The sequence below is a fragment of the Coloeus monedula genome (assembly GCF_965178545.1).
Source record: "Coloeus monedula genome assembly, chromosome: 1".
Classification (NCBI taxonomy): domain Eukaryota; kingdom Metazoa; phylum Chordata; class Aves; order Passeriformes; family Corvidae; genus Coloeus; species Coloeus monedula.
The window spans coordinates 62,124,150-62,150,186 of record NC_138781.1 but is presented as its reverse complement, the minus strand read 5'-3'; the positions used below and the strand labels follow the sequence as shown (position 1 = coordinate 62,150,186).

General features: G+C 38.9%; 1 protein-coding gene across 1 annotated transcript in view; it reads left to right on the top strand.

The window, feature by feature from the left end:
- PDE1C (phosphodiesterase 1C) overlaps positions 1-26,037 on the top strand; it is a gene marked incomplete at both ends in the record, with an annotated part of 356,527 nt that overhangs the window by 311,430 nt on the left and 19,060 nt on the right. Inside the window, 4 exons of the mRNA XM_082298542.1 lie at positions 4,499-4,619; positions 5,809-5,984; positions 9,011-9,307; positions 12,609-12,683. Coding sequence (XP_082154668.1) covers positions 4,499-4,619; positions 5,809-5,984; positions 9,011-9,307; positions 12,609-12,683 — 669 coding nt within the window. The remainder of the gene's footprint in view (positions 1-4,498; positions 4,620-5,808; positions 5,985-9,010; positions 9,308-12,608; positions 12,684-26,037) is intronic.

Genomic DNA, 26,037 nt, shown 5'->3' with positions numbered 1-26,037 from the left:
TTCTCAGTCTGCTGCACATTTTGACAGTGTCTTTTTCTAATGTCCCTTTTGTTAAATTGAAACCACCTATGTTTTCTGGCTGTCACTGAGATAAGACTTTCAAAGTTGTAGGTTAGATTCTCAGACAAATAACGTCTTTTCATTCATTCATTTATCTAATTAATAGCCTCAACAAATTGTTTCTTAGACTAGTAATTACATTTCTTTGCCAAAGTAAGTTCTTACTGAATTCCAAATTGTACTATTATGTGGTTGGACTTGATGATTTTAAAGATCCTTTCCAACCTTAGGGATTCTATAATTGTTATCTGCACCAAGAAGCCATCAATTCTCACAAATAAAAAACCTTTGTTCTTTGTGAAATAAAATTGTACTTTTGGTTCTATCAAGGACACAGCCTAGAAATCCTGTTCTGGTGGCTCGACTTGTTTGTAGTTGCTGGTTTGCTGCTGTAAGGTCACTGTAGATGCAACAACAGTGGGCACACATTTTCATTAATGAAAGTTTTTCACAAATGCAGACTGAAGGTTTTGGCAGTATGGACTTTTTGCATGAAATTAAGCAATCCAACAAAAAAAATCTCCTCAAAGGAAAGAATGTGTCTCTCCTGTTGCATCAGGTTATGAAAAAATTGTTCAGTTTAAACAGATAAATAAAAACCCCATGAATATAAATTAATGAACTTTATTTTGAAAACCTATTAATGTTAATTATAATGACCAATTTATTATCCTTTTTCTTATTCAATAGAATGAGTATGGCAAATATTTCTGTACCATAGTGTAGTACAGAAATTGGGAGAAATTTTTGTTGGGAAGTCAAGCTGCTTGTCAGAGAAAAAAACTACAAAGAAAACCAGACCAAGACTTTCATATTTCTCAACAAGAATATCTAGAGCTAAAACTTCTCTGGCTCAATCTCTCGGAAGCTTGTGTTACTGAAGATCAGCCTTTATTGTCATTGTCCTCTTTTGCAGCTGATAAATGCAACAGCGGGCTTTTATTTTTGTCCTTTTACTGTCAAGAAATAAAAATGCACTTTCAGAAAACATTGGATAAAGGCTGATAAGTGCATGCTGCTGATTTTTTTTTATGGTGGACTTTAGAGAAACTATCTACCCAATTTTTCCTGTGTTGATGTTCACAGGTATAATGAATGAACAGTAGGCATATGCCTGGAATTCACTCCTAGCATGCAGCATTAACTAGTAAAATCATCTTGGTGTCTAGGATACAGAAATATTTATCCTGCTCATTCTATTGAAGGAGAAAAAGAATGATAAACTAGTCATTAGTATTAATAGGTTTTAAAACTCAGGCTCATTGTTTGATATTCAGGGTTTTAATTAGCAAACTAAATCACCATGTTTAAATCTCAATGTCTTCAGGTAAAGAGTGAGAACACACAAGGGGGGGAGGCATGTGAGAATATGGCAAAAGTTACACAATTTTTAATAAAGTCCTAATTTTTTTTCCTACAATAGCAGAAATTCCAACTTTATTATAATCCCCATTTTAAGGTAACATAGTTGAGTAACTTACTCATGTTATAGGGAATAGAGGAAAAAACACCACTTATCAAAGAAAAGTTTTCCTATGTATTTGAGTTTGTTTACCTATGGCACCTCTGCTTGTCCTTGTTGATGAGATGCAAGACCTCTCACAGGGAAAACTTGTTTCTTAAACACAACTGTTTAATGTGTTTACGTGCAACAGTTCAGTATCTCACAAAACAGATCCCACTGTCTTGCTGCTGAAGTTGTGACATACTCATGTGTCTGATATCAGAGATTTGCATGTCTCAGGGTTCTTAGTGGTGATGGAGCAAATGGCAGTGGTATTACTTGCTGAGCAGAATGACAAGGTACTATGACTTGGGTTTCTTCGGTCATTAAAAGGCAAACAAGTTTTTGAGTGAAGGGGAATAGAAGAGACATATAGACAGACAGACACACAAACATGTAAATCAAGTTCTCATTATCCTTAGGATTCCTGTGGCACACTGACCACTGTTCTCAGTCAGTAAAATTCCCAGTGCTTAAAAAAATTATATGAAGTTTACTGGGACTATCTGGGTTGTGATCTAGCGTACAATTTCCTGTTCAAGCTGTATACTGCATGCATTTCTGATTAACTACCTGAGAATTCTTTTTTTTCTAAATTTTAATAGATAGGACTGACTCAGTGTTATGGAGGCACATGACTCACATGTTCAGATAAGACTGAATGTGTCTCCAGATTTACAGAATGTTACTTGAAAGTAGCATTTTTAATTTGATTGGCATGAAAATACACATAATAATCCATCCTTTTAGAAATTTAGCAAAAATATGGGGGAGGGAAATGGAACTAGGAGAATGCTCCACTGCTTTGCACTCAAGATGTGGATTGAAGCATATGTGAATTCAAGTGCCTGAACCACATGGTCTCTTCTTCTTTTGTTGTTCAGTTATCACCCAGAATCACCAGTGCTGTAGAAACATATCATGACCTGGAGTCATGGTTTGACACTAGCCCAACACCAGGCACCCATGAAAGCCACTTGCTCACCCTCCCCTGCCACAGCTGGGCAGAGGAGAGAAAAATTTAACGAAGGGTTCATGAGTTGAGATAAGGATAGGGAGAAAACATTCCAAGGGCAAAACAGGCTCAACTTCACGTTTCAAAGTGAATGTATTACTAACAGAGTCAAAGGACGATAATGAGAAATTGAAGAAGTCCTTAAAACACCTTTTTTCTCCCAGCCCCTCCCTCCTTCCCACGACAGTGCAGGAAGACAGGGCATGGGGGTTTTTGTCAGTTCATCACCTGAGGTTTTCTTCTGCTGCTCCAGGAGAGGAGTCCTTCCCCTGTGAGACCATGGGGTCCCTCCCACAGAGACAGTTCTCTATGAACTTCTCCAGCGTGTGTCCACCCTCATGAGCAGAAGTCCTCCCAAAACTGCTGCAATGTGAGTTCCACCCACAAGCAGACAGTCCTCCCAAAACTGCTGTGGCATGGGTGTGGGTGTGCACTTCCATGGGGTGCAGTCCTCCAAGGACAGGCTGCTCCAGCCTGGAAGGAGGGCCCCCTCTCTCCACTGGGTCTTCCACTGGATCACAGCCTCCTCAACTGCATCCACCCGCTCCTGTGTGAGCACCTCCCCCACAGGCTGTGGGTAGATCTCTGCATCCCCCATGGACCTCCATGGGCTGCAGGGGCACAGCTGCTTCACCATGGTCATCACCATGGCCTGCACAGGAATCTTGGCTCCAGTGCCTGGAGCACCTCCTTCCCCTCCTTCTTCACTGACCTTGGTGTCTCCATGTTGTTTTCCCTCACATGTTCTCACCTCCTCCTCTTCTCTGACTAGAAGAAAAAATGTGTGTGCCCACTTTGTTTTGATTTTTTCTTTAATATGTTATCACAGAGGCATTACCAACCTTTCTAATGGGCCCAGACTAGGCGAATGGCATGTCCATGCTCAGAGCCATCAGGGATTGGCTTTGCTGGCCATGGTGGAAGCTTCTAGCAGCTTCTCACAGAAGCCACCTCTGTGGCCCCCCTATTACCAAAAACCAGGCTGTACAAAATCAACGCACCTGGTCAGAGAAATTACAATATTATTAATGAATAATCAACTGTTGATAAGTAACACATATCTAAAAATTGTAATAGCAGGAATTTGTAACAGTAGTAATTGTAAACTGGATCCCAGTGTGCCTTAGGAGGGATTAAGGACTTTGTGATTTCCTTAACTACCTGTGGCACTAAGAAATTTCATAAGTGAAGTGCTAAAAGAATTAGGGAAATGTATAAGCTACTGTAAGCTACTCACTTCCACACTGTATTCAGGCAATTTGGATTTTCCTTCATCTCATGATCTTATGGCCATAGGACTCTTCAGTCTGCACTTCCCAGCGTTCAGATCAGAGCCATATTCATCTCTGTCAAACTGTATACTGAAGTAAAAATTATTTATTTTTCCCCCTTTTTTAATATTAAAAAAATGTGGGAAAAGCATCTAGATCTGTTTTATTATCAACAAGAAAAATCTGGCCAAACACCGAGGAGAGAGAATTCACAACAACATACTGATATGCAGTAAGGGAGGTTTAAGCTTACTGCTATTATTACTATTACATTAATTTTCTTCTTTGAGACAATTCTTCATTCAAGGTGAACTTTATTTTTAAGTTTTATCAAAATCTACTAGGAATTTGATTTCAATATCACACTACTCATACAAAACAAGTCTTGATGAGTCTGTTTATGTTCTGATTTGACACAGTTTCTTTCCAGTGTTTAAGTAGGTACCTTTTATTGCATGCTATATTGAGGGTCTTGGGTCAGGGATTAATGTATAACTCAGTTTTCCCTTTCTAGTATTTGCCTATCCCTCTTTCAAGGTATAATTTTTTACTCTGTTATTTACAGTGTGGTCATCTGTATTCACTGAAGCAGGGACTCCACATAAATCCTTCTCTTGCCTGCTTGACTCTGTTTGTATTTCTTCTCAGGTTTCATTGATTTCATTGTGGAACCCACCTTTACCGTGTTGACCGACATGACAGAGAAAATTGTGACTCCGCTAATTGATGAAGCTTCCCACTCTGGCATGTCTGGATTTAGGCGTTCCAGGTGAATAACCTTGCACCCTCTCCCTTCACTCTGCACAAGCTGCCATTGCAATCAACTGCCCTGATTTCCCCCCTCCTACAGTGTATGTCCTTCTTGTGTCTTAAAGACCCATATCTGCATTGTCAACATTGCAGCTCACCCTGTGAGGTGACTTTGTGCAGGGAAGTCCAGCCTGGAGGAGGTCCAAGAGGGAGGAGGGTGGCATCAGCCTTCTAAGACAAGGAGCACAAATGGTTACAGCCATGCAATTACATGCACTCTCAGATATACTCTCAATGCTCTCTCAGTCACTAATGTCAGAGAGAATGTGATGAGAGTAACTGGGAGGCACTTGTTTCTTCGTGTCTAGAAGTATAAATGGGATTGAAACACAAATGATGGCTGGAAAGAATAAGCCCACTTTTAGGGCTAGATAGTATTTAGGGTTATGCAAATGCGCGAAGAACCACCACAATTTATCTGGAATTTAGGTGTAGGAAGTCTTGGCCAATTGAACCTGCACTGCTGTTTTAGAGATACTACTCTTTTAACAGTTTAATTGACAAGGCATATCTTGGAATTCAAATGCCACATGGGTAGTGCTCCCTAGAGTAGGGGTACCAAGTCAGGATTTGCTCTCCCAGCTGACTTCTTTGCTCTTGAGCAAAGACCAAACACTAATATCTTTCTATGTCAGTAAGCTTGTTGCCTTTATTAAAATGTTCACAATAAAAGCATCTATCCTCAAAAGTCAGCTGTAGGATCTGTAACAGAAACAAGTGCCTGAGCCTCAGCTGAGGTCATCAAGCCCTTCACAGAGATTGACCTGTGCTTAATACCTCCCATTGGTGAATTTTAGGAGACTCCTCCTTTGATATATTTGATTTCTAGAATTGTCTGACTCTCCAGTAAGATTTAGGGAGAGGAGATACACAAAAAAAGTAGTGACAGCACTTCGACTGATTCTATTTCTTAGTGACTAAGAATGCCAAAATATAGAAAGGGAAAAGCAGCCCTTTATTTCTAATTACTTGTACTCTTTGCTTTAACATTGGTTGGCCTGGGGTGGAAGAGAGGGGAAGGATAAGGTATTCAAGCTTATTTTTACAGGGTGGCTCTGTTATCTGACTTTCAAACATTATTTTTTCTTAGCTGTATTTGAGTGTATGGAATACTGATTTCTTCCGTGTTTTGTGATATTGTGTCCCAGTCTGAATAGCATTAGTCCCTCCGAAGTTAAAAGATCAAGTGTCAAGAGCACTGGATCCGAAGGAAGTGCCTCACTCAACTGCTCCATACTCACTGTAGACTTCAAATGTTTTAAAACCACCTGGACTGAGGTGGTGCAGCAGAACAGGGAGAAATGGAAAGTGCAAGCCACCAAAGGTAACAGCCAGGCTTCTTAGTGAAAGAGTAAAAATTCTGCTGACCTCTTCTTCTTCATCTTCAATCTAACCATTCTCAAAGTAAGCACTGATAGTTTGAAAGAATCTGCTTTTTGAGTTCAACAACTCACTTTGAATTCAGAAAGATAGGGACATTGTGACTCCTCTCTGCCTTATATTCTTCTTACGTGGTGTAAGTGTACATAATGAAGAGGATGTGAACAATGGGAGGAAAAAAATTGAAAGGGAGTTCCCCTGAAATCACAAATCACACTCACAGTGGGTGGAAAAATAGTTGGAACAGTACTTGTAGGTACAGGTTTACCAATTGTTCATTGTTCAATTTGAAACGAGGTGGTAGTTTAAGAGATGGATGGTAATTGGGGGATAGTTCAGGGGAGGAGGACAGGATATTCTGTATTCACAGCTGGTTTCATATTTCTGGTGATAACTTGGAAAATTAATTAGGAACGAAGCTGCAATTGTGTGTGCGTTCATCAGTCTGGGAAGGACTGCAAACATTTCAGAAGAATATGAGAATATATGTTGGTTGAAAGTTGACCAGGGTTCAATACTGTCATGAAACTGAAAAAAAATCCCAGCCAACAACCCACCACCACTGAAAAAACTCAACAAAGCAAAACAAAACAAAGCAACCCACCACACACACACACCCCCCCCCCCAAAAAAAAACAACCAAAAAACCCCAAAAGACTTTGCTTCTAAGACCTGTCTGGCATTCTTCTCATCTTTTCAGCAGTAACAAAGCCCTCAGTGCTGTTTCTGTGTCCAGTTTTGGCCACTGCAGTTGATAAAACATATGAACCAGTTGTAGACAATGCAGAGTACAGCAATGAAATTTATAACTTGGTTATAGATAAGAAAGTGTATAGCTGAAAGCAGTTTTTTGAAGACTATTGCAAAATAAGGAAACTATTTTTAATTCAAATACCCTGGACCATTAAGAGGAGAAAAAATTGGCAGGTTATTATAAACATTATTATAATGTCTAATAAGTTAGACATTAGCAAATCTCTATTATTGGAGTTCTTTTGGAAATACTGAGACCCACATTTTGAGAATCATTTAGGTATAATGATACAATTTATTCTCTGATCTGAATAGTTGTTGCTCAATCCCTTATTTAATGGAGTTGTTTTATTTCATATAAATGGAAGGAGTTTGATTTTAATGTATTATGTGGCTGTGACTTTAGGGATTTGGCATAGTTCTCCAAAGTGTCAGAGCAGATTTTTCCTCTTCAACTGAAAGACCTGTCTAAAGGTTCAGGAAATCATGTTTTATTCAAACCAAACTTTCCTTTGTGATTAAAACTTGCCATTAATGAAAAACACTTTCTAGGCATTCCATGAAAGTGAAAACAAAACATAATTCAAAATCTATTTATTTCCCAGGGACTTTATTTTTTGGTGGGTTTTTTCTGTTGGTTTTTTTTGTGTGGTTTTTGTTGGTTTTTTTTTTGTTTTGTTTTGTTTGGTTGGTTTTTTTTTGTTTTGTTATGGGTTTCTTTGTTTTTGTTTGTTTGTTTGTTTTAATATCTATCAGTTCCTTATGGACCAAATTAAAGCTGACCAAACAAGCAAAGCATTTAACATGTTCAGTGTCTCACAGTATAGGAGCGTTGAGTGAATGAAGTTACAATACAGGTAACTAGTTTTAAGAATTTAATTTCAACATGTACCATATATATTTTCTTGACTAAGCATTTACTATATAAAAACCCTATGCGAAAGACAGAACTGTGGGGGACTTTTACATCATTTCTGTGTTTCGAGGTACATTTAGCAGTACAAGCATGCATATTTTTTTAATCCTGAAAGAGTTATACAAACACATGGCTCAGCATATCTTTGTGTGGGCTAAGGACTAAGGAACTGGTTTTGGACTCCAGCCCACTTGCATCAGTATCTTTGTTCGGCTGCTATTTTCTCCTGACTTGCAGCAAGTTTCTGCAGCACCCTCCTTACCTGTCTTGCAGCAAGGCCGGCCACATAGCAGGGGCTTAAACTGCTGATCCTTGTCAAACTGGTGTCTTGCACTCAAGATGCATAACCAGTGCAAACAATTATTATTAAGAGAATACAGAAGCATTTACTGTTTGTTGACAGCAAATAGAAATTGGGGATCAGAAAGGAAGGAACCTATTATTGCTATTTTTGTAGCTAATATTATTATTAAATTATTTGTACAATACTGTATTCCCTTTGGTAATGGCATTGTCCCTAGAAGCCTCAGTGAGCTGTTTATATCCTATGATATTTATAGAAAATTTCTTATACTGTATGAGAAAAGTGAGTTTATTACTGATTTTTTTTTGCCTAAATGATCATCATTAAAGAGCTACAAACAAAAGAACTGATTAAACAAACACTCTAATGTACAAAGCACCATTTAGATATAGTATCTGCTGACACTACTTTTGGCAAGAGACACTCATCCAATGGTGTTGTAGCAGGCCTGATTCTCCTGATGCAAAGTTCTGTCCTGTGGTCCAGGCGCAAAATAAAGCTTTTTTTTCAGATCCCCAAATGAGAGGAATCATTCTGTATGCCATGAGACCCTGAGATTAGCTCAGATGGTTAGAGCATGGCCTTGACCTCTGTATGGCCCATTCATATAAAAGTTGCACTTTATGGGTCCCTTTTCAACTCAGAATGTTCTGTGAAATCTGTGAGACATCCCTACAGCATTTAGTAGCTAGTATCTCTTTTTGCCTTTTAAGAATTATGAGGAACCACTTTTTCAAAGGTGAACTTTTAATGGTAAAAATAGGACATGTGCATAATATACATTTAGGACAACCAGGGGGGTTATTTTCAGAATATTTTGTTAAATGTCCTCCTACATTCTTTTTCCATTGTCAAATCAGTTTCTACATTTATCTTAGAAAATTTGTTTGCATGTGAAAAGCTGAAGTAGATTTAGACACGTGAGTTGTTCTTGTCAAATTGACTGATAGTTGTGATTTCTTTCCTTGTTTGGCTTCTGTCTTTGCTGAGGATGCAGAAGATAAAGCTAAGAAAGAAGCAGAGGAAAATCCTTATCAGGGAACAGATGAAAAGGAAAGAGACAAACAGGATGGGAAGCCAGGTGAAGATGTCAAAGAAGCAAAGACAGAAAAGAGCAAAGAACCAAATCCTGGGGAAAGCGAAAGTGCAGATTCCGGTAAGAATCCTGTAAAGGGCACTTGGCAAAGTGGTATGAGCAAACACGAGGCCTATCAAGTGAAAAATGCACCTAGGACAGATAAGAAAATGGATCCTCATCATGTTGTGGGAGGAGAGAAACACTATGTCCAGAATGGTGAGTTCTCTCCTTCCACTGAAACATAAATCCAGCCCTAAAACCAGGATCTCACCTTAGTGATGGGGGAACCTGATGTCCTGAAAAAGCATTCCTGGGCCCAGAATCTCTTCCTGAACATAGGCATAGTCACCTACATATGGGAATCAGAAACTAAATTAAATTACAAGTAGTGTTCTTCTGTAGATGGGGTTCATCATACCTGCTTGGAAAAAAAGGAAAAATTATTTTTCTCATGGAACTGAAGTAGCCTCTTATGATTCACAGCATGGAAAGCTGAAACAAATATTCTTGCTTCAATGAACATCTTCATTGCTTGAGTAAATGACAGAGGAGAAACCAAAGTTGGCTTACAAACTCATTTTAAAGCAAATTAAAGACATCTTTGATTTGAACCTCAGATCCAAATATGTTTTGGAACAGAGAATTTTTCTCAACTAATTTTTTAGGATTTATTTCATCTATCCTTCCTTTACTCCATTTATTTTTTTACAAGGACAGTCATGAGCCTTTATTTTTTGAGGGTTTTTTTTTACAGAAATTTTATTCCAGTGTTTTTAACTTGCTGTGGAACTGAGTTAAAATAAGAATCCCATTCTGCACCCAAAAAAAAGTGGAAAAAAAGTTTGAAAATTCCATTAAACATTAAAAACACTTATTAAACCCAATAGAAGAGATCACTTGTCTCTTGGCTATTTCACTGTCCTTCCCTGCACACCTCCTGCTCCCTGGAGCCAATATCAAAAAATGGCAGTACAGTCACATGTGACTTGTCACAAACTTGGCTAGTGTCATGCAGTCCAAAAGTAGCAAAAAAACCACTTAGAAGCCTCCTCTTAGAAAAAGACGGAATGAGCATTTAGGCTTTGAAAGTCCAGGTTCAAGCAGTGAGTTTAGATGGCAGAAGATGCAGAAATTGTGTTTAAAAAATTCCTGATATCATTCTCAGGGTTGCTGGCCTTTCCCAGTAATTCCTTCATTCTTAGGGGTTTTTTAGATTGGAAGGACTGTGGGAATCAAAGCTGTCTTTCTCTAATGTATGGGATTTTTCTTCAGACAGTGCTACATGTGTGAATGGAATGGGCTCCTCAGGAAGACAAAAAGGTCAGGGACACACGAAATTCCAGTTAGACTGCACCAGACTTTTCTTCCAAAATCCTTTGTGTTGCATGCTTCTAACAATATGGGGATTAATACTACTGTAGTGATTTTGTTCGTACCTTTTTCGGCAATGTGTCTCTGCTGCAGTTGTCAAAAGTGCTTTGAAAGGAATTATAATTTTTGAAAACTAGTGTCTTCCTCAGGAAAAGAAATTCTACTCCTTTGTTTATGGGATAAGGCCTTTATGAGGTACAATCACTACAGAGTCTCTGGGGACTGATGAAAACATTCGTATCTGTGGATTCACCACAGCTTCCTTTATGCCTGCATGTTAATATCTCATCTAATGTATTTGTCTTATTATTTCTCTGCCTCTGTAATCCCTTTCAAAAAGATCAACATGATCATTATTCTGCTCTGCTGCTGGCAATATGACATGGTAGATACAACATTACTCAAAAGTCCCCTTTTCATAATATTCCCTGTAAGTTCAGAAATTGTGTTATCAGGTGAGTTTAAAGTGTCTCTGTCATTCACTGCCCTGTGCTTTCTCTGAGAGATCGAACTCTGAAATAGTGCATGTGTAGATGTTTGGCATTTTTCCTGCACACACGTAGGGTCAAGCAACTTGTTTATGCAATGGTCAAAAAAGCATTGTTAGCTCATCACTACCATCAGCTGTATGAAAGTGGAGGAAATGCAAGAAGACTTTTGTGCTTTGCTAGGTGCATTTTTGTTTCAGTTCCCCTTTTTTTTTTAAGACCGCCTTCATCAAACAGACACCTAAACCCTGTTGGATCTGCTCACGACCTCTCTGTACAAAGACCCCAACTCAGTGGCAGTGTGATCAGATGAGGAGGGTGCTGCTAGTCCAGTATCATCTTGCATTCATTTTTTTTTCACCCACACAGTGAGTTTAGGAAGATAAACATGAAAAGTTTTGAATAAAAGCTGAACAGAGCATGCTTGGGTTCTATCTTGTTAAATATTTTTGGGTTTGAAAACCATTCCTCTTTTATACTATGATGAAGCTTAATTGGAGAGATTGATCCACTACCATCCAAGAACAATAAATATGCTAATGATTAAGGCACATTGTGGAAGAGGGAGACCTTGTTTCTCTAGAATTTTTCTTTTTTTAAGCTGTTCCAAAAATAAATATCCACTGCCCATGAGTATTTTGAAGGCAGATCACATCCTCTTTAACACTTAATACCTTTAATCTTGATCCAAAGGCTGGGAAGTAGTTATAGTACCAAAAATAGTAATACAGATGGAAAAAGCATCACTGTAATACAGCCTCACATTTACAAAATTCTGAAGTGAGACTTTTACAGCTTTTTGTGTTGAGGTGTGCATCACAAAAGGAAGAAGACCTTTCATACTGTTTGGACACTGCAGCTGAAATAATTCTGTTCTGCTACAGCTTTCCCTTTAAGTTATTTTTTATTTGATCTAGCATTTGGCATTCTCATTCAGTGAAGGGATGGTCTGGTAAGGTCTGATGTGCTTTGCTGTATGACTAATAGAGGACCAAAAAAAGAATGACTCTTGGTTGACATTCCTGGCTTCATAAAATACACCCCATCTTAAGTTGCTATTTTCATTCTGCATGAACCATTTCTCTGCCAAAGGCCTTGATTTTCTGGTTTGCTACAGAGACTCTAAAGGCAATGATCAGTGCTAGGAGGATTGTTCCCTGATATCAAAACAAATGAATCTGTAGATAAAGGAATCTAGTAAGAGAAAGTAAGGCAAAATTACACAGGCCTGTTCAGGGTATCTAAGATGGTTCTTTAAAACAGACACTTATGATGAAGCCTTGCAGGATCTTATTTCTTTGGAAAGCATAAATGTTTCAGACTCCTGATTCTGAAATGAAGCTTATGATCAGGTTTTTACTGGCCTACATACAATCAGAGGAATTGTGAGCTTGCATATGAACTTTAAAAGGTTTTCATAATTAGAAGAAATGTATAAGTAGATTGTAAAGCTTGCTTATCTGTAGGAGTTGGATGAATTTTTTCTGGTGCTTTGTTCTATGAAAATGTGTTAATTCAGTTCCTTTTGAATTCAGACCTCTCCTCCTAAGGAACATCTCCTTTGGGTGTTGCAATTTCGCTGAGCCACAAGCATTAAAATGCACTCTGCATTAAAATGCTTATAGTGTTTCTTATTGCTTCTTATTGCTTATTTCTAGGTGAATTAAAGGAAGACAATAAATTGGACAGAAAAGATAAATTTAGTGTGGGGGATGAATCAAAGAAAACAGATGGTAAGGACAGCATTTTATTGCATTTTTGACACCCATTTTTATATGCAATCTATTGTTTCCTAAACATCTCCAGTTTATTCTAAATCCAAAAAAAATTGTGTGGTAACCAGAAACAGACTTACCAGAAACAAACTTACCAGAAACAGTCATTAGATTTGAAAAAAGCCATTGAAGCATTCTGAGGGAAAATCATTCCTTTCACATAATGCTTAGTACCACTTAGTTCCGCTGGTAAGCCTTATCCATCAATTTTTGTACAGTGTCTGAAAGAAAAATCCTGGATTATTAGAGTTGCTTAATAGGAAATGGAGATTTGTGAGATGATATCCTTCTGACTTTCTTTGGGCTGTATTCTTCTGTCTATAAGGACAGGCTGCACTGGACATGAAAAAAACAGACCTAAGAAAAATTCTCACAAGAGGTCCTATTAAGGATGCAATTGAAATGGGAGGCTGCTGAAACATTTTTTAACTGTAGCAATCCCAAGACATAGGATGGTTTCAAGGGCACCTGTGAATAATTTCAAATGAGTCTGAGCCTAGTGTAGAGGTCCGCAGACATTTTAGCAGCCTCAGCAGTTTGGAAAAACATGTCTAAGTTCTACAGTGCGTTTACAATTTTGCACTTCCGCACTTCCTCACCTGTGTACCACAGGCCTCTGAGATAGTATCTGAACCACGTTGCCTCAAAGACAATTGCTGAATTATTAGGTAGCAAAATAAATGGGACCAAATTTTCTAGCATTTTCTTTCTGTATATATCAGTGAAATTCACTGAAATGTAACTATTCCTAAATATAAACAATACAGTGCTTTGTTTTGATGGTCAAAACCATCAAAATTATTTAAATTCCTACTGCTCTAGCAAAGTGGTAAATAAGAAGAAAATATTATACCTCAACTAAACATGTAGAAAATTCAGTCTAGAAGCATGTATTAATTTCAGACAAATTATTATGTACTTTTTCTTAAGAGGCCCCTTAGTAGCAACTGTTTAGAAAACTTCAGTTCTTTTGTTAAGAGGTCATGTTACTTATATAGTTCAGTTAAATGTCTGTAAGGAAAACATCTTGAACAAGTACCAATCATAGCTCTTACTGCAGTCATGCAAAAACTAAGCATAAATACTCAAATAACATATGACTTTTCAGATTTTCATGAGTATGTGCAGTTCTATATGTAACTATCGAGACTTCAGAAAGATTAATGGGCAGAATGACTGCTCTCCCTACTCTGGTGGGTGCTGGCTGAGCAACCATTGTGCCGGAAGGCTGCAGTCCTTGCAGGACCAGGTGAATGCAGAAACACTGGGGCTTTTTTAGGATGACTCAGGAGCACCAGCTCAGCCAAGAGAGTAGACCCATGAGTCTCTAGCTTTGAGGAAAAGGTTACATTTGAAGGCCTTCATTCTCAAGGTCTTAGAAAGATTAGAGCCACCTGTTTATTTGGGCTGGAGGACCAAGAAGTGAATGTTTCATACTAACTTGAAGATTGAAGATTGAGGATGTGAATTTGGTGCTTTGCAAGTCGCTTATCTTTGGTGTTTTGTATTTGTTATTTATTGTCTTGTAAGAGATAGCTAAGTCCATCTCTTTAGGGAAAAGACCAGTACCATGGGACCAATTGATTACAGTGAATAAGCAACTCTAACCATGCAAAAACAATTTGTAGGCCATTTCTCATTCAGTGTGGAGGCAGATTATAGGTAATTGTCTAATTGATAAAAATCAGAAAAAATATTGTGAATTATGTACCTTAGAAAGAAAAATGCTAGAACAGAGCTTCTGCTTTGCCAAATACTGCACAACCTGTTCTGTCCATTACCCACTCCAGAGCAAATCTCCTTACCAGCCATGTGGGGGGTGTGGAGAAAGGAACATTATCCATGGATAATACACAGCTGTTTGCAGGCTACTGAAATGTTTACTCAAACATATGCTTTCTCTTGTGCCAGTGCATGGTCTTTCACATGTCACATGCTGGAAAAAAGATTTAATAATTAGAAAGATTGAGATTATGGCTATAATGTGCTCACCACATGTAATTTGTAAAACTCAGCCTGGACTTTTTTCAGGGTCAAGGGTACTTGGGTTTTACAACCTCTGTTCTGTTCTTGGGTTTTACAACCTCTGTTCAGTGTGTAGCTGGGGAATATTTGTGTTAAACAGGCCCATTTATGTATGTTTAACATAAGAGCTTCAGCTTTCTCACCAGTACCCTTCTGCATCAGCTGAAGTCCTGAACCCAACTGACAACAGTCTGTCCTACTGTGCAGGCATCCTGCACTCAGAAAAGAAAGCTGCAGAGTATATTTTGCATAAATCTTTGTAGGATATGTATCCAAGTTGTTTTTGTAATTATATACAAAGGAAGCTATTGTAGTATCTTCTTACAGACATACATACATGCCAAAATAATTCTAATATGTTTGTCCTTCTACTACATGGGGAACCTAGTGACTAGAGGGATATAGAATAGCTAGTCATGTTGACACAAAGATGTTGAAACTACATGTATACCCTGTAGTCATAGGTGTGAAATGTAGTTTCTGTGTCAATTACCTCGAAGGTACAAAATAATACTTAAGTGGGCATGCCTCCAGGAACAAGGATCAAGCTCATTCAGAGTGTGAGGAACTACGTATCTAGCCAGAGATTTGTATGACTAAGTCTATCCATACCAAAGCCAACTGCAGTAAAGCTAGTTTGAGGATGGCTGTGTAAGTTGCAGTCATACTTTGGATTTCAGACTTAACTGCTTTAAAATCGTGTGCAAGTCTCTTGAATATAGACTAGTCTTCTCATGTTAATCTGATCTTCATATTATTGGGGTTTTTTTCCTGTGGGAGATACTGCTTGTTACTCAGTACTGCCCTTTTCCTCAGTTTCCAGAAAATAAATATGGGGATGCCGTTTCCCAAATAAAGATACAGTCCTGTCAGAGATGTCATCAGCACAAGTAGTTCATCAAGTACTTCCTGTGGGATAGAGCATTGTTAAACCATTTTGGAAAACCGAATTTTCCCATGTGAAATCATTGCTCAGCAACTCTTTGAATGGAAAATTATAAGCAGTCCCACGGACATAATTTTTCTTTACATTCCAACCTTTCTTTTTTTGAAATACATTTTTTTTTCTAATAAAACTAACAGCAAATGAGAAAATTATTCTTCCCCATTACAGACTTGATATCAGAAGAAATTTTTTACAGTAATGGTGGTGTAACACTGGAACATTATGTCCATTGAGGTGGTAGAAACCTCATTGCTGGAAACATTCAAGGTCAGGTTGAACAGGGCTCTGAGCAATCTGATCTAGTTGCTCATTGCTGTGGAGTTGGACTAGATGACCTTTAAAGGTCCCTTTTCAACCCAACTATTCTGAATGTATGATCCTATGATTAACACTTTCACAGGTTATTTCTACCACGTCCTCTTTTTTTTTTTTTTTTTTCCCCTCACTGGGAAAAGGTTCTGCAATGTTAATTCAAAGTTTTCAGTGTAACTTCTTGTTTTGGGGACCAAGCACAGTTCATTCAATCAAATGTACTCTCTAGCTATCAACTGTAGACAAATAAAAGGTTCCTTTTCTGTGTGTTTGTCCTAGGAACGTATTCCTCTAGTGGAAACATGCATGTTTTAGCACAGAAATACACAAGATATTTGCTTCTTCAACACATAGTACATACAGCGAAAGCCTAATGTGCTCTGGCTATGTCATGAGCAGTGCTGCCACCTCATGGTCAAATCAAGACCTGTTTTTTGATGGGTCATTGTTTCAGTACTACATTCTTCTATGCAGTGCAACACCATAGAATAGAATATAGTCACTATAATATAATGTAATATAATACTATATGTAGCCTTTTAAATATACGGACTATATTTCAGGCTTACCAGAGATTGAGGTTTTAGCTTTCTTTATTTTGATTTTGTTAAGATATAATGTTGCTTATCAGTAGTTAAAAGCTTTTCCTTTGAGTTCTGTACATTGCCCATGCCAACATGTAGAGCTGCCTTTCAGTCTTAATTTTTCTTGATAATGATTTCTTGATCAGAAAGTGAAAAATTCCCTGATTATTAAGTTAAAGCCTTCATTTCTTTCTGTCCCATTTGTCCCAAAAATCAAGTGGCACAGTAGCTGGCACAGAATGTTGTTATCTGACAATGCCTTTGGTATAGGAACATGGTGGTGAGAAGACACCATGATGAGGGCTCCACAATTATCCAGAGAGAGTTGAATTAACAAGATTCTTCCCAGCTTCATTTGTCAAAACTTCTCAACCATTTAAGAATTGCCTGTCTTTGCAGCCTTCTGCAAGATACAATTTTTATATGTGTCAATCTAGCCAAGACCACTGCATAGCAATGAACACTAAGTAGACTTCTGATGAAATCCTGCTTATTTAATATGCATAATTTTGATGTTGTTTTAAAACAGGTTACTTAAGCGTGTAAATGAAGAGCATTTGTCTATGTCTCCTAGAGAGAAGTAAAAAGGCAAATTTCAGATCATATAAATAATGGTGCCATTTCTAATTCTGTTTAGAAAGACAAACTGATCTCTCCATTATTATGAGATGCAAAAAGTCCATTTCAGTTTGTAAGGCAAACACATTGTATTTCTCCTTGCTGCTTGATAGTGCTCTTGATAGTATGTGTCATAATCCAGCAGCACAGGCAAATTGGAATGACAGTAGTCTAAGACTACTTACTAAAGACAGTTTCCTTCCTTTTGTCACTTCTTTTTTATGGCCTGTTACTTGAATTACATTAACGGCTATTGCCTCAAGTTACAAATCAGAAAGACTCGTTAGCTTCTGGGAAAACTTGATTGAAATATGAAGGCATTTTGCCTTCCAGAAAGACATATTTCACTGTAATTTATCTCTGCTGAACAATTGTTCCATAGTACTGCAGTATAGGATAACTGGGGGCTGGAATAGCTTCTGTGCTTATAAAAATCCTTTTTGTGCTCTTTTGAAAAAATGATTTTGCCTAATTTAGCAACTGGCACCTGAGGCAAGCTGGAATTTGCATAGAAGAATGCATTATGAAGAAGGTTTTATTCAGTTTTAATAGCAGATGAACATGATGTGATATGATCTTTGAAGCTAAGTGCAAAATACATTGTTAGTATCTAGACAGGGCAAATGGTACATCACCATGGTATGCATGCTTGGTGAGAATACAGGGAATATGTAGAAAGGTACCTTTTATAATTATTTATAATTATAAATAATTATTTATAATTTTTATTTATATTTATAATTATGCAGATGATTTTGCAACTTGTCAGTTTTGTGTGTGTTTGTAAATCTTACGGAAAGCACCTGGTTTTCCTTTGAGACTTTCATGTGTCTCCTTTTTAGCCTGCTTTTTATTGTTCAGGCCATACGAGCCTAGATACATGGTCTTTAGGATGCTAGATTGTTTTTTGATTCTCCTTTACATGAAGTCACAGATATATGTGACAAGCTGAAAAATTGGGAATTCCATTTGTCTTGATTTAAGTGAATATTTGGAATATTCAGGTGCATGGTACAAAAAAAATCATCACTGAAGGCAACTTAACTAATGTTTTTTGAGTAGTTACCTTTATGAGGAACATTTTTCCATGTTACCTCTGGTCCATTACATATAGTTCTGCTCAGAGATGGCATATGGTTGCATTGCTCCTCAGGGATAACATTCATGGTCCTAGAGACATGAAGGAATGTGACTTACACAGTGCATTGCAGAAATTCTTCCTTGATTTTGCACCATCAACTAATTTATTGCACCAGTCAGGGACTACAGCTGTGACCTTGCATCTATTATAGTCCTTATCCCATTTAGGAAAATCTGCCTGTGTGGTGATGTATAGAAATTTTCCACTTCAGCAAGAGGAGAGTCCTCCTTGCTCCCAGTTGCAAGAATTATGTTTGATACAGTGACAATCAGTGTTCTTTTTCTTGATGCAACACTCAGTCCTGAAAGAGAAACAAGATCATGTATTCTCATGAGAAGAAGGAAGAATATGAAGTGGCTCCTCAAATGCATTGGTGACATTTAGATTGTATCTTATTCCTTCCCCACAGAACAACTAGGTTCCAATTTGAGCATACCAGCTACAGGAACCAGATAGGACTCTTATAATGTGTAGCATCCCACCCCAAAAGACAAAGCAACACACAGGTAGCCAGATATTCATGATCGAAAAATGTAATCTTCATTACTTCTAATCATTAATTGATCCATCACTAAGCAATTCATTTTTTTCTCTCCTTCTAAACCACTTCTTTCCTTTTCTTAACTTTAAAACCTGGTACTTGCAAGCAATAACTAATATAGAAGAAAATCAACAAGTGTTACTAGTTGAAAAGTGTTTTTTTGAGTCAGGCTAAAATGTTTAGGAGTTTAATTCAATACAAGTGGTTGTCAAAAACTGAAGAGATATTGAAAAAATCCAAATGAGAATTTTTGCTTTGAAACGGTGTTTCACATTTTTACCCAGCATTAAGTAAATGGTAAACATAAAGTTTTGTTTTATTTAGATGAAAAGCCTGGGTTGATCTTTTTTCTCTCTATCCACCCCACTCCCCCCAAAAAACCCTAATCTCCAACAGACATTTTGCCATGCGAGAAAGACACCAAGTCCTTGTGTCTGACCCAGAGCTAAGCATTATCCTAATTTTTTGTTTTAGTCACTCAGCCAAAGAAGCCCAGTGCTTATTACAAAATTCTAATTCACTTATTTGGCTAAAAACTTTGTTGGCTTTGATTATCCTTCTTCCTGTGGAAGATTGTATTTGATTTGCATGGTAAGGTTTTGGTAGTGGGAAGGGCTGGAAGGGTGGCTTCTCTGAGAACCTGCTAGAAGCTTCCCTCATGTCTGACAGAGGCACTCCCAGCCAGCTCCAAAAGGGATCCACTCACCAAAGCCAAGCCCATCAGCAGTGTATGAGAAGTCCTCCCCATGAGGAGGAAGGAGCAGCAGAGGCAATGTGTGAGGAACTGACTGTAATTCCCATTCTCTGTCCTCCCATGTCATGTGGAGGAATAGGTTGAGAATCAGGAATAGAGTTAAGCCCAGAAAGGAGAGAGGGGTGTGAGAAAGATGTTTTAAGATTTGGTTTTACTTCACATTAGCCTACTCTGATTTCATTAATAGATTAAAGTAGTTTTCCCAAGTCAAATATGTTTTACCTGTGACAGTAATTGGTGAATGATCTCTTCCTGCCCTTACCTCAAAACATGATCCTTTCCTTATATATTCTCTCCCTATGTCCAGCTTAGGAGTGATAAGAGTAGCACGTGGTGTCTAGCGAGGGTCAACCCAGCACACAGCTCATCCCCGTGCTCCTTGAAAAGGACTGGGGTTTTCCTTTCCATCCACAATGGAACATCTTTTTATGAAAACAATGATCTAGCTTTTACCCCAAATATATGCAGAGATTTGAATTATGTTTGATTATCAAATACAGAATAAACTTTTGCACCTAATCTTCTAGGTGGCTTTACATAGTAAGTATCTTTCACACATGCTTTATTCAGGAAACTCAATCATTACTTAGTGTAATCAAACCTTTGCCAGTGTATTCATTATATTTTTATCTGCTTTTATATATTTCCATAATATGCTGGTAGGCAAATAACATATATTAAACCAAAACTAATCTCTTTCATCACTGATGTTATCCTAGGCAAGTGGAATGCAAGCTGTCAAGCAAACATAAAACTCAATGTCAGTGTGAAAAGGACTAGAAATTGTTTGGCATCATGAGTGGTTTAGGCACAATTATGTGCCAAAGCGCCAAAACCACAGGATACCTTCTATGCTAATGCTATTTCTCCTAATAGCAAAATTAATGTTATGCACTTGGGTCATGTGCTAAACTGGAGTCATGTTATTTAAATTCACTTACTAAACAAGTATTCAAAACTTTTTCTCAAGAGCATTTATTCTTGGTTTCTCTTACTTTAAGGAGAATGTAAGCACCTTCAAATAGCATTTTGTTTTCTTTGAAACAAAGAATCAGTCTAAAATTTCTCATCCATTAGACATACTGATGACAGAGATGAATTAACTTATGATGCATATTTCTTCTTTATTTCACTGATCTTCTGAACTTTGCTTCTTAGGCCTCATACATCTCTGGTGCAATGGAAGAAAGAAAATACCATAACTATGCAGAGTTATGTTAGTTTGAAAACGCTTTCAAAAAGTAGGAGACAGGATCATCTAGTGCTGAGAACCGAGTACTTAGATTTTCAACATCTTCATTTTATTTTGAGCACTAGGAATAGCTTCAATGGTGCTTTCCGGGTGGAAAAGCTACAGATTATGACTGAGCCCACTTTAGCACTCATGAAGACAAGAAATACCCAGGTTTTGGGAAAAAAAGCTTACAAAATTAAAACATCACTCCTTTACATCCTGTAAGATGCTGAGTGAGTCCACAAAGGAGTTAAAAAGGAATTAAAAGTGGCAGATTTGGTGATCTGTCTCAGCAACTGCAAATACCTCTGCCATTTGTAGTGGGAAAGACTGGATTATAGATTACGTGAGATGCAATTACTGAGACTACTATTTCACCTCATTGTGCACTGCATCAGTAGTAATTGTTTTATGATATCAAAGGCCATGCAAGAATTAGCAATTTCTTTTGTCATTTCACAGCGCTTGGAGGGAGCTGGGTTCTGGGGAAGAGCAGAGCTTGCAATAAAGAATCTCATTTTGAAAAACCTATGCTTTTAATTAGTAAAGGTAGAAGCTACTTTCAAACACCATGTCAGCTTTGCTATGAACACTTGAACAACCTTACTGGGTTAGACTAAAAGTCCCTTTAGTTCTCCATCACCTGTGTGACAACATTTCACAACAGAGATCTTAATGAACAAAAACCAAAATCAGAGCAATGGGTGTACCCCACTACAGTTTTCTGCGTTCCAGAGGGCCAAGGTAGAGGTCAAATCTCTGACTTAGATACACTCTGATGGATTTTTCTTCCATTATTTTGTCTAATTATCTTTAGAGCCCTGATACTTTTGTGTACAGGGCACTGAGGCAACACAATTAAAAATTTACTTAGGCATTATGTGATAGATCACATATTTTTATTCTTCTCAAATTTACTGTTTGATAAGTTTGTTTGTTAATTCCCTTCTTGAATTGTGAGAAACAGTGAGTAATTGTTCCCTTTCACATTCTTGGTGCCATTAATAATTTAATTTGCTTTTTATTAGACTCTCCCTGGAACTCTGTTTCTAGGCTAAAGAGTCATAGCACGTGAAGTTTGTGTATTGAACTTTCCTTCAAGTGCAACCCTTTTGCTATCTGCTATGTTAGCATGTAAAGCTGATGGTCTGTGTTACACACATGTTTATTGCAATGTGACAAGAGAATCTGATTTTAATAAAAATGAGATAACTTCTCATTTTTCACCCTGTATTTTCAGTAGTATAGTCATGGATGTTGTGCTGCATGGATTGCATAGTGCTGCTATCTTGTGCTTCCTTTAGAATTAAGTATGGTTATAATGCTTCAGAAATTTGAGCAGAGAAAACAAGGACCGTGCAAGAACCTGACTAACACTTTCATTCACCAGGATTCAAGCAGGCTAAATAGTTTGCGAAAAAAACCCCAAAACCCCTGCCCACAGAGTCCTTAATCCACATCACACTGTCCCGCAGTCCACATTCAGCGTCTATTTTTTTAGGAGAGAAAAGAGGTTTTTCTTTTAAATGCAATTTGAAAACCATAGGGCTTGGTCTTGTCCTGATAGCCTGGCCTGGTACTAGGTGCCATTGGGAGCTGTGTGTCTTGGTTTAAAAGAGAAGTGTCTGCCAAGGAAGGAGGGAATCTTCCTGAGATGGAAAATATGACCCCCTTCCCTCCAAATTATTGTAACTTTGAGATTACGGTGTTTTCAGGCAAAGATATAGAAAAATGAGTAATAGTTCTTTACTAACATATATATATATATATGTAACAAGATAAACAAACAACAACAATAGCAGCAACAACAAACCAAACCAGAAACCCAGTACCAGCCTTCTCTCGGCTGTCAGGCCCTTTCCCCTTTGCTGCAGTCACGGCCGCAGCCGGCAGGGGCGCTGGTGGCTCCCGGCCGGGCAGGGCAGGTGCGATGATTCCCCCGCGGCTGCAGGGGGCGCTGTGGCGCGAGCTCAGCCACCTCTCCACACGGGTAATGGCGGCTCGGGTGGCGAGAGGGAGGGAAAAGGGGCTCCCCGTGCAGAGCTTATGGGGAGCAGCCATGAGTGCCTCTTGAGGGGCGATCTGGACTGTAGCAGGAATCTCGGAGCAGCAGGCTGGAATAGCAGAGACCAGTACACCCCAGGTGGCAAACAAAGTGTAGCAAAGACCAGGAAGCCATGGCAGGAGCAGTGAGGATCCAGGTCGATGCAGAGTGTCAAGTTGAAGTGTAGCAAAACCACTGAAGCAGCGGCAGAAAACAGCGAGGGCTGGGCGGCCCTGGGAAGAGAGAGAAGGTGGAGGGAGGTGGTTGTTTCGGGTTTTCCCCTGACTCTCACATCTCCCCTGTGATGTCCTGGGGATGTCCCTGGCAGCCAGGCTCCCACAAGCAGCTGGGAAGTGGTCCCTCCAGAGACAGGGAGGGGGGAGGGGCCCTGAGCTTCCCCTGAGGCACCCAAGCAGATGGTGAGGGTCCCTCCCAGTGTGCTCCGCTGTTGAAAAGGTCCCAGTTCAACAACCACTCTTGCTAGCAGAGGCTCACCCACGGTAAGGAGAAGCAGTGAAGGACAAAACTCTGCAGTGGCAGCATATCCTTCATGCAGCAGCAGTCCCGCACCAAAACCACAGCCCTCGGCCGTCTGATGCCCCAGAGAGAGAGAGAGAGAGGGCTGAGCCCAGCCCCTGACCCCCCAGCCAAGGGTCACAGTATCTGTGTGCTTCCCAAGAGTGCAGAGCTTCCCTCCTGTTATAAACAACTCAGATCCCAAGTGGAAATGAGTTATTGAGAATTTTATTGAGAACTATAAAAATGAGAAAAGCAAAAGGGACAGCGCTGGGAGCATGGCCAGGTGCCAGAGGCTCGATCACAAAATGGTGGTCTTGCCTTTTATACCCCTGTGATTGCATCAACCTTATCCATATTTATTTACAGTTTTGCATAGTCTCACCCCATGTCACTCTTTTAGGCACCGTTCAGTCACTGTGGTCATCGGGTCCTCACTGGATGGAATCCCACTCCTTTTATGGTTATGTCTTCAAAGTTTGGCTAGCAACAGCCCGTCCCATGCAAACTTGCAGGGCTAACATCAGAACACACAAATCATACATCCCTGCAAAAACCAACCTCACAACCATACTGCTGCAACAACCAGTTTTCAACATGTACCATTATCTTAACATTTTCCAAAATCAACATTACAATATTTAACATCAATTCATATAATATTCAGCAAAAGCCAATTTTACTAGCTTATTTCTCACACCTCCAGCCACAAAGCTCACTCCCCCAGCTGCAGCAAGACTGCAGCAAGCTGCGTCCCTTCCCCCCTTCTCCCCATCTGGGCCATATCTTTTGTCTCTTAAGTACCCATCATTCCCATCTCTTAGGCAAAAAATGGGAGAAAAAAACTCCTGGAGAGAAAGAAAAAAAAAAAAAAAAAAAGAAAAGACCTAACCTTCAGCAGTGTCCTAAGCCCTCTCTGAGCAGCACTGTGTTTTTGGCAGCTGGAGAGGAAGGGATGGAGGTAAAGGGCAGGCATTTATCTGGAGCAGTAGAGCTAGCCGCCATCAGAAGCAGTGCTGGGAGTGGTCAGCTCTCCACTTCCAGTTGGTGCAACCAGCATCACGCCTGTGATTTATGCTTGGTGAGGAGCATGTGTAAATACAGAACAGATGTTTCTGAGTTAGTCTAAACTCTCACCTCAGTCTAAATGCTTCTGGGTGTCCTCCAACTGTGTTGAGAGAGCAGATTTTGAAAGTTTGATCTGGAGGAGATTTCGAAAGTTTGCATTAGGCAGGAATAATAAATGCCAACTGTTAAAACTGATAGCTCTTCTAAGACTTTGGACTCCAAAACATCATTAAAAGAGATTAATTACTGTGCAAAACTGACAGTCAGCTTCCTTGCTGTGTGGGTATACTCATACACTTAGTAATTCTATGTGAAGAAAATGATGAACTGCAGTGTATTTCCATTTCAGTATGTCAGTCTGTATAGATACATAACTTCATAGTCCAGCAGGCAAAAGTTAAAAATCCCTTGGTATAATCTAGAAACTGATAGCAGAAATGGACTCACAGTGGGTGCTGGTATCGCATGAAAAGTTGTAGAAGTCACTGGCATTTATATTAGTGATCAAAGTGAAGGCCAGTACTCAACCTTGACAAACAATGTAAGTTAATCAGAGATGCGGAAGGACTGAGTGGGTATTCAGGCAAGGCTATTTCAGAAAATGACATTCAGTATATGCTAAGTGGAGTACTTAAAGTCTTAGGTGTTCAGAGCACTGCATATTCATTCTTTTTCCTCTTTCAATTACCTCTGTTGATAAATGCTAGTATTTGCACTAGAACTATTGTATTTAGATGAGAAAGATGCTGAATCATATCCAAAGCTAGGGTAGTTGTAGGGAAATTCTATTATATCCAATGGGAAATTTGGCTAGGAAACCAGAACATCTGCTCCTCCAAGCAGACAAACAATTCAAAGCAAACTCTATGCTGGTATGTTCTTACTGGAGCTGATGATGTAGCTAACAAAAGTAAAAAGCTATCACAGAATCATAGAAAGTTAAGGGATTGGAATGGACTTCAAAATCATCTAGTCCTAACCTCCCCTGCCATGGACAGGGACACCTACCACTAGACCAGGTTGCTCAAGGTCTTAGCCAATCTGGCTTTGAACACTGCCAGGATTGGAACATCCACAGACTTTCTGGGTTGACTCAGTTCTCCACAGGGAACTTCCAGAGGTTCAGAGAAAACTTTGCGTTTTCCCTTGCTTCGTTAGCAGGGACGGGAAGGGTTAAAGTTCTTGTGAGTGTGGATGGCGTAGGAAGGGAAGCATCTGTTAGGTGGTACTCTGAGCTCTGTTTCAGATCCCTGGTGTGATTCAGCAAAACCTTTAAGAAGTTCAGAAATACTTACTGCTCAAATATGTCATTTAGTCCACCTGCCCCAAATGATTACCCTTCCTTCTGGGTCACTCTTTTCTCTTTAAAATGTGGCTAATGATACATGTCACAGGATATGACAGTAAATCAGGCTGAATGTTTTAGTTGGGAAACATCAAGGAAATGTAGTACTGTTGTTATGGCTGTTAGGATTGCCTATTGTAGATTATGCTGGAAATGTGACTACTCAGTCTAAATAAATCCAATA